We start from the raw sequence: 14,417 nt of genomic DNA, 5'->3' as shown, positions 1-14,417 counted from the left end.
ATAGGAAAACATGAATCAGGACAATGTATTTATTGTAATCAGGCAGAAACGATAGAACATGTTTTAATAAAATGTAAAAAAAAAAAAATATGAAAAAGAAAGGTTAAAACTCATTAATGAAGTTAAAAAAATGGGTGTTGAATCATTTAATTTGATAAGCCTTTTGAAAGAACATGCAGAACAAAGTAGAATCTATGGTGCTATTATAAAATATATTAAAGAAATAGGAATAATCAATAGAATCTATTTTTTGTGTGTGTGTGTGTGTGTGTGTGTGTGTGTGTGTGTGTGTGTGTGTGTGTGTGTTTGGTAGCTGCTTATTAGAGCTTAACACTCCAGTCTAGTTGGTGGCGGTAAATGCACCAAAAGTTGGTTTGCCATCCGCCATAAAAAAGTCATTAGAAGAAGAAGAAGAAGAAGTCTTGCCTGGTGACAGGTCACGTGACCACGTGGCATGGCGCTGTTGTCTTAACGGAGAGAAGTGCGAAGTAACTAAAATACTCTTATTTTCTAATGATACAAGTTTCTATATGCATGTTAAACTGATATGCTGCCTCCTCCAGCCGCGTTTCAATTTCCTTGGGAGATCTAGTGAAAGATGGTGCATCAGTGCGAACGTGTGGCAGGTCGGTCCACTTGTTAAAGTTGTAAGACATGCTTAGGTGGGATATTTATTAATTTAACCCCATTATATCTCTAATTTGACTGTCTAATCTAGTCTGAGAAGTGCTCATATATCATTGATACATTGAAAAGCTGCTTATAAAATATGTGTTAGGATGTAACTAAATTGAATCTTAGGAAAGGATTTATGTCATGATGTCTTTTAGACAAAAAAAAAATATATAAAAATGTGCTTTTTTATGCTTAAGTTTAGTTTGTAATATACTTGTAATATATCTCTGGGGACATATTCAAAAAAAATCTTAAGGCTAACTTGCCGATATATGAGAAACTCTTAAAATAATGGGCGTGTTAGTCCTAAATTTAGGACTCCTAAATTTAGGACTCCTAAATTTTTGCTCTAAGAGTATTTCACAAAGCATTTAAACAATCCTAAAATGGTTGTTGCTGACAATCCGCCTCGGCAGTCCGCCCAAAGACACTGTAAACCAGAGGTCTCCAAACCCGGTCCCGGGCCACTGTCCTGCAAAGTAGCTCCAACCCCAATTAAACACACCTGAATCATGACGCCGTCCTGGTCACTCCGTCTAGACTGTTTTTTTTATATATATATTTTATTTATAACTACTCTTGCCTTTTGCACATACGACATCTGCAGTGATTACCTATGATAGCAGAACACTTTTAACCATCAGAAACCACTTTACTCACCTATTCTGTGATTGTTTTATCCGTCAACCCAATGTGGCCACCCGAGATACTCCGTGCGATGAATGGGAATACCAACCAGAAGAGAACTCCTCTGACGCGTTGGGGGGAAAAAATGCAGGGAAATGCGCTGGGGTTTCCCAGTATCTTTGCCAGTATCTTGCTCGCCAATGTCCAGTCGCTTGAGAACAAGATGTTTGATGTAAACGGCCCTGTCTAAGCTCCATGATGTGCTCAGTGTGTGTCTAAACAGTCATCCAGACACTGCCATCATTGTGACTGGAGATTTTAATGAGGCAAATCTCAGACAGGTAATGCCGAACTTTTATCAACACATCTCCTCCGGGAAAACACGCTGGACCACTGCTATTCTCAATTCAGGAATTCAGGAACTTGCTGCTGGCTTTTGTAAAATCAGATCATGCTGCTATCTTTCTCATACCGGAATATAAACAAATGCTTGTGCGGGTGGCTCCGGAGAGGCGGGTAGTGAAACACCGGTCTGCCCAATCAGAAGCCGCACTACAGGAACGTGCGCTCGATGACGTGGACTGGGATATATTCCAGTCTAGTTTTGCTGACGTCTGTGAGTTTGTGGACAGTCTGAATGCCCCCTTCTGTGATTGGGTTCTGGATTTTCTTTTATGCAGACCACAGATAGTGAGAGTGGGTCAGACCATTTCCAACATCATCACCCTGAGTACAGGATTACCACAAGGATGTGTTTTGAGTCCCCTGCTCTACTACCTCTATACAGTTCCACAGTTCCACTTCTATCATCAAATTTGCAGATGATACAGTAGTGATGGGCCTCATTTCTGACAACCATGAGGCTGCCTACCTGGATGAGGTGGAGAAACTGGCATCATGGTGTTGGTTAAACGGTCTCTCTCTGAATGTCAGCACAATGAAGGAGATGGTTGTTGACTTCACATGGAGGCAGCAACAGCACTACACCCCACTCAGCATCCCCCACAGGACACCAGAAAAGAGTGAGCAGTTTCAAATACCTTGGGGTGCACATCTCTGAGGATTTGACCTGGACTCATCACATTCAAGCCCAAGAAAACAAAGCCAGGCAAAGGCTATATCATCTTGAGATTACTGAGGAAATTCAGGGTTTCCCCTGCAATCTTTAAAACTTCCTTTACTGGGGCTATCGAAAGTATATTGACTCAATGTATCTGATCGTGGTATGAGAACTGCTCAGCCCAGGATTGTAAAGCCCTACAGAGAGTGGTGCGCGCAGCAGAGCGTATAACTAGAACCACTCTCCCATCTCTCTTTCACATTTACATCAGGTGATGCAAAGTCAGGGCTGTCAAGATCCTCAAGTACTCCACCCACCCTGGTAACTCACTATTTAAACTGCTGCAATCAGGCAGACACCTTCATAGTCTATTGGCTAAAATGGAGAGGCTCAGGAGGAGCTTCTTTCCTCAGTATTCCAAAAGTTCCAAAAGTATTTGAATTTCATTTGAGATTCTGTAAAGAATGACCTTAGATTTTTGTTCTATAACTTCAGAGTTACCTTCTTAAATGTAGTTTAACACTTATTTTTATTGTAAATTGCATTAAACTGATAAAAATGTTTTAAAAATACCATTCAAGCATACTGTATCAGTGATTCATATTTCAGTCACAGAAATTAGATATTTTATTTTTAATTTAATACAGTTATTGCTCTTATTGGTTGCACCACATGATGTGTGGTCGCTCCAAATGACACAAAGACATTAAATATCATTAAAAAATCTATTTAAAGAGATCAATAAACAATCAATTTTATATATATAAAAAAAAAAAATAGATTTAAACCAGATTTTATGATTTTTATGAACACAATTTTTTTAAAACTTTTTTATTTTAAAAGAATCACATCGCAAACATAAGTGCACCATTTCATTTAAGTTGACTTTCATTTAAGTTGAAATTAGGGTAAACGTTCCTATTAAGCTCACCAAAATCTATATTGAGACATTTTTAGTGCACAGGATATTGGTTTCAGTACAAGAAGTTATGTTCAAATAAAATATTAATCTCTCACACAATAATATTTTATTTTATTTTAAATGACAAAAGCATTATAATTAAGATGTACATCATTAAATGCAAAAAGTCTATGCTTAATGGGTAAATTTTTGTACCCTTTAAGCACACCCCTGTTGCCATTAAGCTCACAACATGTTTTATTAAAATTCTTTTTAAAGAATTGAATTTTTTTTTTTTATTTGAAGGTACAGAGTCAATCACAAAAAAATAAAAAAATAAAAATAACACTAAAAATCAAGCAACAAGGCATTCAATTTGATCAGTTATATATTCTAATTCATGACCAGTGTTTTGCTTTGCTCCATCCTCTGCACTTCCACTTTCGTCATTACATCATGCGTCAAGTCAAGAGTTCACTCTTTCGCCATAAATCGATGTGTACGGCCATCTGTCAGAAGCTAGTTATTTTAGTTTTTAAAGTTTTAAATATGGATATTTTTCTTACACAAATGCATCATTTTGCTTCAGAAGGCCCTTATTAACCCCCCGGAGCCATTTGGATATCTTTTATTATGGATGGCTGCACTTTTTTTGGGATGAAAAATCTCATCCTCTATTTACTGTCATTATAAAGCTTGGAAGAGCCAGGACATTATTTAATACCAAAAATGTTAATATAACTCTGATTGTACTAGTCTGAGGATACACCTAGGATAGCTTGATGGTGAGTAAATCATGGGGTAATTTTTATTTTTGGGTGAACCAACCCTTTAAGGCTGTGAAAATAAGTTATTAATCATTTTATAAAGATTAACTTAAAGTGACAACCATCAGTTAATATTTAAAGTCTGTTTATGAAGTATTTACATAGACGTTTAATGTGGATGAGCTTAAAGGGAGCACACTGAGATTAAATTGGAGCAGCAACGATTTTTAATTAATAAATATTACATTAAATTTAAAGGACACGATTTTGATAAATAAATAATCTTGGTCATGTATTAAGTTTATGCATATTTTAATATGAAAAACTATTATTGACAATATCTGTGAAATTATACTTTTTCTTATTGATGTCACACTAAAGCAGTGTGATTTTCATAGTAGTGCACCCTTTAAGCTCACCTAACAATAATATGAAGTCTTTAAAAATTACAGCAGTTTAAAACCACAGACCATCAATAAACTGTAAATGTATATTATGGATTTAACAGTACAAGCCAGTAATGCCTGAAAAGTAATATATTAGTGTAGCAAACAATCTTATACAGCTAATAGGCTAACTATGTTGTGTAGTCTGCGCTATGTTGCTAAAACTATCTTTTGGATCTAACTGTAATATTTTTCCACATGCAGGTTCCAGGTTATACTATGCAAAAGTCTAAACATTAATCTCTTAATTTTGCAGTAAGTAGTTATAACTAATCTGAGCTCAAACATGGTAGTGTGCTTAATGGGTACTTGAGCTTAATAGGTACGTTTACCCTAATTAATACTTTAATTCATCAAGGACACATTAGGCCTAAATTGATCAGAAGTGACAGTAAAGACATAATTTTACAAAAGATTCTATTTCAAATAAATGATGTTCTTTTGAACTTTCTATTCATCAAAGAATCCTGACAAATAAAATATATCACAGTTTCCACAAAAATATGAACATTGATAATAATCAGAAATGTTTCTCGAGCAGCATATCAGCATATTAGAATGATTTCTGAAGGATCATGTGACACTGAAGACTGGAGTAATGATCACAGGAATAAATTTCAGTTTACTATATATTCACATAGAAAACAGATATTTTAAATTGTAATAACATTTCACTCTTCTCCTAGCAAGGTGTAACTCCATTCTTGCTGCAGGGTCAGAATGAACACGCTGCCTATGGCCAGCGGTTTTTACTTTGCTTGGCAGTGGCATCTGGTAAAATAGACTGAAATAGTTATGAATAAATAAACAATAAATGACTAACACTGTAAATGCATAATTACCAAACTGAAATTACATGCTCTATACATTTCTCATATTGTACAATACAAACATAAACTGTCTGAAATATTTTTATAAAATGACCCAAATTGCATAAAAATCTATTCCAAATGATACTAAAATAAAGTACTTTGTCTATAAATCAATTGAATATAAAAGCACAAAAAATGCCAATCTAGGACATATATCTATCATGAAAAACACTCTGCAGTGGTCGCACCACATGATATTAGGTGGCACCACATGATATTTTCAAATTCAGTCAAAATTTACAGGCAGAGAATTGGTTACATAAACAAAACAAGCTAGCATCCTACAAAAGGTCACTATGAAATTTGTAATAAAATTATATATTGGCAAAAATAACTCAATATTCATTGTTTTTTTTTTTTTTTGAAGTCATACCACATGATATCCAATTGTGGTAACTACATACCAGCCGTTAAAAAGGTTATTTTTTTTCCAAAGTTTGTTTGTATATTATGATGGAAATATAAATACGAATGCTTTGCAATTTTGTACAGGATTACAAAACACGTTGGAAATCATGTCAAATAGTGCAGAAAATGAATTTGAATAAATTTAGAGCAATTTCAAAGACATTTCCAAAAAAAGAAGTTATGGCCGGACGGTCTCACCACATGATATTTTGACACTTTAAATAACAGAAAATTACAAATAACTAATGTTTTTTGAAAAGTTAAACTGAGTACATGCACGGGAGAGGTACTACATTTATATGGTATCTTTTATGCATTTAAACCAAATTTTAACTGGAAAAAAATGCAGTCGGGCAGAAAATTTAGGCATCACATCATTGACCCGTACATGGCCCCAAGATTCCTGTTTCCCTTGTTATTTCTGATATTTCTCTCATTACCCATTTGTTTCCACTGTTCGGTGTCCAGCCTTATCTGTTTGTTTGTAATGTGAGCTTAGTTGTTTCTTGGTTTCTTGTACTTTTGATATTAAGGCTATATTAAAGTACTGTGTTTGGATCCAGTTCTTCCTTGTTTCTTACCTCTTTCTTGTTACAATTTCCTAGTAAATACTGATCAATAGTTTCAATTGTTTGACTTTTTGATCATCATTTATAGAAAAATATCTAAAAAATAAAATTTAGCTTTTGTCCATCTTTCCATCTAGACTTATAAGTTACGTGCCAGAAGAGTCCAAAGCTGTTCTAAGTGGTCAGCAGTCTTCTGCACAGTGCCACGTGTCTGTACAAACAACACTTGTTGAACCTTTCCAGCCTGTACTTGGAGCTCAGTATTTTGTTCTTGGCGAAATTGAAAAGACTGATGGTAAGTTTGAGTAAGACATAATCTGATTTAAACCCAAGTTGCTGCTTACTCATAGTCTAAATCTAGATGCAGTTGTGTTGTTTATATTCAGATTGTGTGTGTTTTACTAGGCTGGTTGTTTTAACCAGTATTTTCTGTTGCTTTTGCTTCCAGGATTAAGTGGAGTTATGCTGCGTGCCCGTGCTTTGACTTGTGTTGATGGAGTAGACCTTACACTAATGCAACAGGCCATTTTGGAACAGAGATGCTTCTTTAAGGAGAGAGAAACTAAAGATGAATATGCAAGCTCACTGCTGTGAGAGCCCTCAAACGTAAAGAACCTGTGAATTGTGATCATTTCAGAACTATTTATTATTGTGTTTTTGTACAATTTGAGAATCTGTGACTTTGTGTCAACTTCTCAATAGCGTAGGATTGTCAGTTGGATTATTACATAAAGTAGATGTAAATTGATTAGCTAACTGTAAAAATAAATATATACTTTTAAATTTTACAAATAAGCAAGTAAGAGGTAAATGGCTCTCAATCTATGTATTGTATTGCTATATAATATATGGTATTTGTTCTGAACTTTGACACACCCTATGTATATTGGATGTCTAGTGCAGGATGTAGGTCAAACTCTATACCCCTGTTTATTTAGAAAGAAAACACTTTTAAAATGTATTTTAAAAATAAATAAATTATACATTTAGTACAATTACAAATATATATCACAGAATGTGTTCTGCTAGCTAAAATGCTATGCATATCCCTGCAAAGAATACATTTGATACCATTCTTGCATTGTGTGTTGACTTCATTTAATAGAAACAAATTAGATGTAACAAAAAAGACAAGTCATTCATTGCATTTTTAATTATTCTCAATTATTCTCATCAGCAGTATTAGAAAGGACAGAGAATGGTAAAGACATAAATAAAAGTATAATGATTTTAAATCAGAAATTGCACTTCTGGCCCATCATACCATGCAAATAAAACATGCATAACATTTTTGTGTTTTGATAAATATTCCTTATGCTCAGTGTTACAATATTCTGCCCCATTACATACTGAAAAAATGAAGTAAACATAAGCATCTCATCAGTTGAGATTTTTAAATCACTCTTAGTGAAAACTAACTAATGTAATGTGGTCAAATTGACAGATTTTATAGCGCCTGAGATTTACAATAAGTTGTATTACAAGTACAGTATTGATCAGATTAAGCATTACTTTCAAATTTCAAATTCATTTTTTTTGTGAATCTCTAACCACATTTATTATTATATATTAATTATCTTAAAATCAGTAACATCTTTTTCTTTTTTTTCTGGTGTGCAGATTCCATTTGTTTTTTAACTTAAGAACACATTGAATCAACGCACCCACTAAACGCTTGCATTTATAAGTGGTCCAGGACCTGACTGTTTTTTTTGTTTGTTTTTTTTTTCTATGAAAGAAAATTTTCATCTTAACCAAGGAGAAATGGTTAGTACAGAAACTTGAATGCATGATCAATTTTGTAAACTGATGTAGACTATTGAGTGTCTATGTATTATAGGAAGTATAGGCAGAATCTTTGGAGGAAGCAGGAAGCATTGGAAGACCTGAGAGTGGGTCTGTCTTACAACGAGCCAGAGCCTGCTTGTAGTTGATCTTCTCCTTTGTGATGGGATCAATCAGCTCTTTTGCATAGTTGATCTCTTCCTGAAGCTCTCTCATCATTGTACTGTCAATCATCTTAGAGCTGACAGCGTCAACAATGTTAACTCTTCCTGCTTTGTTGGGGTTGACCAACCCACCTGTCAGAAATTGTGCCTCCATGTATCTCATGGCATTTTCTTTGGGCATCCACCCTTTCTGTACAGCTTCTCCGACTGACAGACGTTCTTTGGTCATAGGGTCTTCTACTCCAGTAAAGGCCTTTTGAGCATTTAGTAACCGCTGTAGTTGACTGGGCTCAATCAGACCTCGATCAGCTGCTTTGTGGACAGAATATTTTATGCTGTTGCTGATGTCCACAATGCCACCAGTAGCTGCCTGTGCTTCAAGCAGCTTTTGGGCAGTGTTGGTGTCAATCATCTTTCGACTCATGGCACTGCGTACATTTAGACATGAATCAGTGTGTACATCATACACACCACAGATGGGGAACTCTTCATTGAGCTGAGTTGGTTGGCTGGTAACTGGGGTGTATGACCGAGGTTTTGTTTCACCAGCCACAAGAAGAGCAAACTCTGAGATAGGCATTTTGCCATCCTTGTACTGTTGTAGTTGGTATTTAGTCACCCTGCCTTCTGTTAGTGCATTTTTGATTGAGTACTGATTGCCACTCTTGCGATCTTGCAAAACAGAAATTTCACCATCAGGTCCCATTGTGGTGGTTTCCTCCCAGTCGCACTCCAGTTCCTGTAATTGCAAGTACTGGCTGCGATCGAGGTAGCCTTGCATGTAGGCATCGTATGGTGACATGTCTTTACCAGTGTTAGGGTCCAAGATGCTAATCTTTGTGGAGACATTGACTTCTTTAGTACGAGTTTCTGAGGAATCCTCTTTCCTTAAACTGTTCTTGAGCTCCCTGATTATGTTATCTCGCTTGTGAATTTTGTCCTTCTCATCCAGGATCTCTCTTTCCAACCTTTGAACATCTGATTCCATTTTAATGCTTCTTTGCCTATTCATTTGATTTCTTTCACTCATCAGCCTAGACTGCTGGTGGAATGAGATGCTGATATTTTGTCTTTCAGATTCTAATGTTTTTAGCTCTCTCTGGAGGTTTTCTTTTTCTCTTTGCAGCTTGTCCCGATCATGAATCAGGTTGGTCTCCTCCAGGGATGTGGTAGTTCTTTTGCTTGCTTGTCGCTGCAGTTTCTCATCTAGACGATGGAGTTCATCCTCAAGGTCTCGTCTGGCATTTTTCTCCTGTTGTAACTGTTCTCTAAGGTGGGACCTTTCTGCTTCTACTGCTTGATCTTTCTCTACACGAACAATCTCTTTATAGATGGTCTTCTCAACTGATTTCTCTCTCTGCAAAATTTCTATCTCGAGTGTCATTTTCCTGATGTCTCGCTCTAAGCGCATAATGTCACTGCTTTCCTTATCCATGTCTGTCCGAAGACCATTGGTCAGTTTATCTAGTTTTGGATCCCTCTCAACTTTTAGAACTTCCTCTATTACTATGTTCTCTTCAATAGGTGGTGGGGCAGTTTCTAGCTCATGGATTCTGGATTTAATTTGTCTCAGCTCAGTTTCCACCTGTATCTTTTTTTGCCTTTCATCACTGCTTCTTATGGATATCTCCTTGTCTTCTATGAGTGCTCTCATCTGCTGCACCTCTAGCTCCAGTTTTCTACGATTCTTCACTTCTTCATCTAGACTCCTGCCTAGCCTATCATGATCAAGAATCTGCCTTGGGTCCTTTTGTAGACGCACCACCTCTTGCACTACTACTTTTTCCTCTGGTTTTTGTCTCTCAAGCTGAATGTATTTATTCTGAAGATCAAACACCATTTCCTCTATAGTTCTTCGCCTCTGAGTTTCCTCGCGGACATCTCTCCTGAGACGATCTGCCTCCTTCTCCAGAAGTGGGTCATCAATATATTTAGTTACATCTTTAGTGACAATCTTGGTCTCAACCTTCGACTTTTCAGTCTTCCACTCATCCCTGTCTTTTCTAAGACGGATAAGCTCATCCTGTAAAGTACTGTAGGCTTTTTGCAGTGAATATACTTGATCAGAAAGCCTTTGTATTTCTTTTACATTCTCTGGACTTCTTTCCTCTTTTACAACCTCCTGAACTACTTCCTTATACTCAACCTTTGGTTTCTGTGCATGCAGAGCACCAAGCTCTGTTTTCACAATACTAATTTGTCTCTCAAAATCTGAGCACTGCCTGCTACTGTCTTGAAGCTCCCTTCTCAAGCGTTGCATCTCTGCCTCTGTCTCCGGGGCCACCCTGAAGTTCTCATTTATGATTTCTTTGACTTCCACTTTGGGCTTCATCTGTTGTATTTGAACATGGTGTGACTGAAGGTTACTAAGCTCAATCAAGAGACTTTTGTTCTCATTTCTCACTTCTTCTAGTCTAGTCAGAAGCCCTTTAGACTCTCTTATGAGTCCAGGGTCCTGCTCAACCCTTTTCACCTCCTTGGTAACAACTTTTGGCTCTAAAGTTGGGATGAGCCTCTCTAAAGAGTTTATCTGGCTTCTGGTTTGGGAGATTTCACTCCTCAGTGACTTGCACCTCTCACCTTCATCTGAGATATCCATCTCAAATGTCCTAACTGCCTTCAACATTTCTGGATTCTTCTCCAGTCTTACCACTTCCTTTTGCACCACCTTCTCTTTTATGTTTTGCTTCTTTTGCTCTAAAATTGTCATCTCGGTTTGCAGGTAAGCCTTTTCTTGTTCTTTAACTCTGAGTTCACTTCTCAGATTGCTTATTTTTTCTCGAATGTTTGATGCTTCTACATCCAGCTGAGGGTCTTTCTCTACCTCCGTCACCTCTCTTGTGACTAGCTTGGGTTTGGTGTTCTTGAGTTCACTTTCTAAGCTAGTGATTTTTCTGGACAGTACCTCAATCTCACTCTGTGTTTTGGTGCGTTTCAGTGCTTCTTCGTGAATCTTCTTTAGAAAATCCTCCACATTGGCCTCAAGTTTTGGGTCACGGTAATACTGCAGAACCTCTTTCTCCTCCACTCTCTCTACTCCTCTTCGACTCTTCAGAGATAAATATCTGTTCTTGATGGTGCTCAGGCTATTTTCTGCATTGGTACATTTGGCAATTTCGTCCTTTAATTCTTTCTGCAGAGCTTCAGTGTCCTCGTAGGCCTTTTGTTGCACCTGTTGTTGTTGTACAGCATTTACTTTTTCCACATTCTGTGTAAACAAAAGTAAGACAAGTAAGACCATTTCAAAGATGATTAGTTTGAACAGTCACAGGATTATTTGCTTTTCATAACAAAGATAAAATGAATTTTAGTATAACACAGAACAAATAAAGCCTTCTGATTAGTGGTAAACTACAAAAAATATTGATCTCTCATTTGCACCTCAGCCATGATGCACTTTGCCAAGTTCATCTGGTTGAGCAACTGGTTACTCTCAGCAGCTGTTTCAGCGTAATGGTTTGTAAGATCCTTTTCCTGTAGCACAACAGAATAAAGAATTAAGTATTTAATTAATATTAAAATTTGTCATGTTTTACATTTCAAATATCTCACCTGCTTTGCAACAGCGCTAGCTAGGGAGGTGGTGTGAAGCCTTTTAGCATTTGTCGCAGGTGTGTCATCAAGAGTTGCTTTGTACTTATCACAATTCATCTCATATTCCTGCCCAAAATAAATGCAATATACAATTTCATAACAGTTTATGCCACAAAATTGTAACATTAAAGGTTTTTCAAAGTTTTACACTCTAAATACTTTAAATATAAAGTTATATTTGGTGTGTGATTCTGGATACATACAGTATCTCACAGAAGTGAGTACAGCCATTACATTTTTGTAAATATTTTTTCATGTGACAACACTGAAGAAATGACACTTTGCTACAAGTAGTGAGTGTACAGCTTGTATAACAGTGTAAATTTGCTGTCCCCTCAAAATAACTCAACACACAGCCATTAATGTCTAAACCGCTGGCTACAAAAGTGAGTACACCCCTAAGTAAAAATGTCCAAATTGGGCCCAAAGTGTCAATATTTTGTGTGGCCACCATTATTTTCCAGCACTGCACTAACCCTCTTGGGCATGGAGTTCACCAGAGCTTTACAGGTTGCCACTGGAGTCCTCTTCCACTCCTCCATGACGACATCACAGAGCTGGTGGATGTTAGAGACCTTGTGCTCCTCCACCTTCCATTTGAGGATGCCCCACAGACGCTCAATACAGTTTAGGTACCCTTAGCTTCTTTAGCAAGGCAGTGGTCGTCTTGGAGGTGTGTTTGGGGTCATTATCATGTTGGAATACTGCCCTGCGGCCCAGTCTCCGAAGGGAGGGGATCATGCTCTGCTTCAGTATGTCACAGTACATGCTGGCATTCATGGTACCCTCAATGAACTGTAACTCCCCAGTGCCGGCAGCACTCGTGCAGACCCAGACCATGACACTTCCACCACCATGCTTGACTGTAGGCAAGACACACTTGTCTTTGTACTCCTTACCTGGTTGCTGCCACACATGTTTGACACCATCTGAACCACATAAGTTTATCTTGGTCTCATCAGACCACAGGACATGGTTCCAGTAATCTATGTCCTTAGTCTGCTTGTCTTCAGCAAACTGTTTGCGGGCTTTCTTGTGCATCATTTTTAGAAAAGTCTTCCCTCTGGGACGACAGCCATGCAGACCAATTTGATGCAGTGTGCAGCGTATGGTCTGAGCTGACCCCTGACCCACCCACCCCTTCAACCTCTGCAGCAATGCTGGCAGCACTCATACATCTATTTCCCAAACACAACAACTGGATATGATGCTGAGCACATGCACTCAACTTCTTTGGTCGACCATGGTGAGGCCTGTTCTGAGTGGAACTTGTCCTGTTAAACCACTGTATGGTCTTGGCCACCATGCTGCAGCTCAGTTTCAGGGTCTTGGCAATCTTCTTATAGCCTACTCCGTCTTTATGTAGAGCAACAATTCTTATTTTCAGATCCTCAGAGAGTTCTTTGCCATGAGGTGCCATGTTGAACTTCCAGTGACCAGTATGAGAGAGTGAGAGCGATAACACCAAATTTAACACACCTGAGACCTTGTAACACTAACGAGTCACATGACACCAGGGAGAGAAAATGGCTAATTGGTCCCAATTTTGACATTTTTAATGGCCAGCAGTTTAGACATTAATGGCTTAATGTGTGTTGAGTTATTTTAAGGGGACAGCAAATTTACACGGTTATACAATTTACATTATAGCAAAGTGTCATTTCTTCAGTGTTGTCACATGAAAAGATATAATAAAATATTTACAAAAGTGTGAGGGGTGTACTCACTTCTGTGAGATTGTACATTCACTGTAGCCCAAACATTTGACTTACTTTGAGAACATTCTGGAGATCCTTGGAGAGATCAGCCACCCTGTCCATGTCATCACCTTTCCTCTGTATATCCTCTATCACCCTCTTTTGAGTAAGAAAACAACCACATAGTTAGAATTGTAGTTTTTTTGTGTGTGCTGTTGTGTATCAGATCATTTGTTTTATTTTACATAATATATATTGTCTGATATAGTCTACAAAACTAACCTTTTGAGAGTTCTGCTTGGCATTGACTTGAGCTATATCATCTTTGGGGTTGATCTTGTTGTTAGGTAGATTATCTAAGAAGGAGCTCAGTGATTGGCTCACATTCTGGAAGTCCTGGTTTTTTGTGTTAGCCTCTTGCAAAAGCCTCTCTCTAAGGAAATATAAAAACATTTTTCAAGACATGTTTTTAGGTAACAATTTTTTGTTCAGCTCATCATTGAAGAAAAGACAAGAGAAAAGAGAAGGTATATCTAAGCAGCACCACATTAAATTCATTAAACTAAAAATTTGTTTTAGATTAATGCCTTTTAGATTCAAATTTTGAGTAAGCATATATAACTCACCTTTCATTTAGCTGGTTGCTCACATTGGCATATCGGCTTTGAAGATTCTTCACTTCTGCTTCATGTCTGCGTATATCAGGACAATACTCCTGGTAACCCTGCTGAAGGGAACTGCATAGCTTCTTAAGTGCCTCTAGGTCCTCGCTAAGCTTTTGCATCTCACTTTGAGCACCAACAACGTCTTTTCTCATACCCTGGATGAATGACAATATACTTTATGCATAAG

General features: G+C 37.4%; 2 protein-coding genes across 2 annotated transcripts in view; one reads left to right on the top strand and one right to left on the bottom strand.

Moving 5' to 3' along the window:
* The first annotated feature begins 408 nt into the window (after window positions 1-408).
* ten1 (TEN1 subunit of CST complex) lies at window positions 409-7,613 on the top strand. Its single transcript, XM_051895877.1, is given in 4 exon segments — window positions 409-587; window positions 590-626; window positions 6,463-6,620; window positions 6,774-7,613. Coding segments are annotated over 4 exon segments (381 nt in total). The 5' UTR covers window positions 409-547; the 3' UTR covers window positions 6,920-7,613.
* The window catches only part of evpla (envoplakin a), a 24,694-nt gene continuing 17,683 nt past the window's right edge, over window positions 7,407-14,417 (bottom strand). The window contains exons 17-22 of the mRNA XM_051895848.1: window positions 14,192-14,385; window positions 13,848-13,998; window positions 13,641-13,724; window positions 11,827-11,934; window positions 11,656-11,748; window positions 7,407-11,482 (exon numbers count right to left, since the gene is read on the bottom strand). Coding sequence (XP_051751808.1) covers window positions 8,153-11,482; window positions 11,656-11,748; window positions 11,827-11,934; window positions 13,641-13,724; window positions 13,848-13,998; window positions 14,192-14,385 — 3,960 coding nt within the window. The 3' untranslated portion in view covers window positions 7,407-8,152. The remainder of the gene's footprint in view (window positions 11,483-11,655; window positions 11,749-11,826; window positions 11,935-13,640; window positions 13,725-13,847; window positions 13,999-14,191; window positions 14,386-14,417) is intronic.

Source organism: Ctenopharyngodon idella, chromosome 6 (genome assembly GCF_019924925.1).
Source record: "Ctenopharyngodon idella isolate HZGC_01 chromosome 6, HZGC01, whole genome shotgun sequence".
NCBI lineage: Eukaryota > Metazoa > Chordata > Actinopteri > Cypriniformes > Xenocyprididae > Ctenopharyngodon > Ctenopharyngodon idella.
This window is presented reverse-complemented; position numbering and strand designations above follow the sequence as displayed.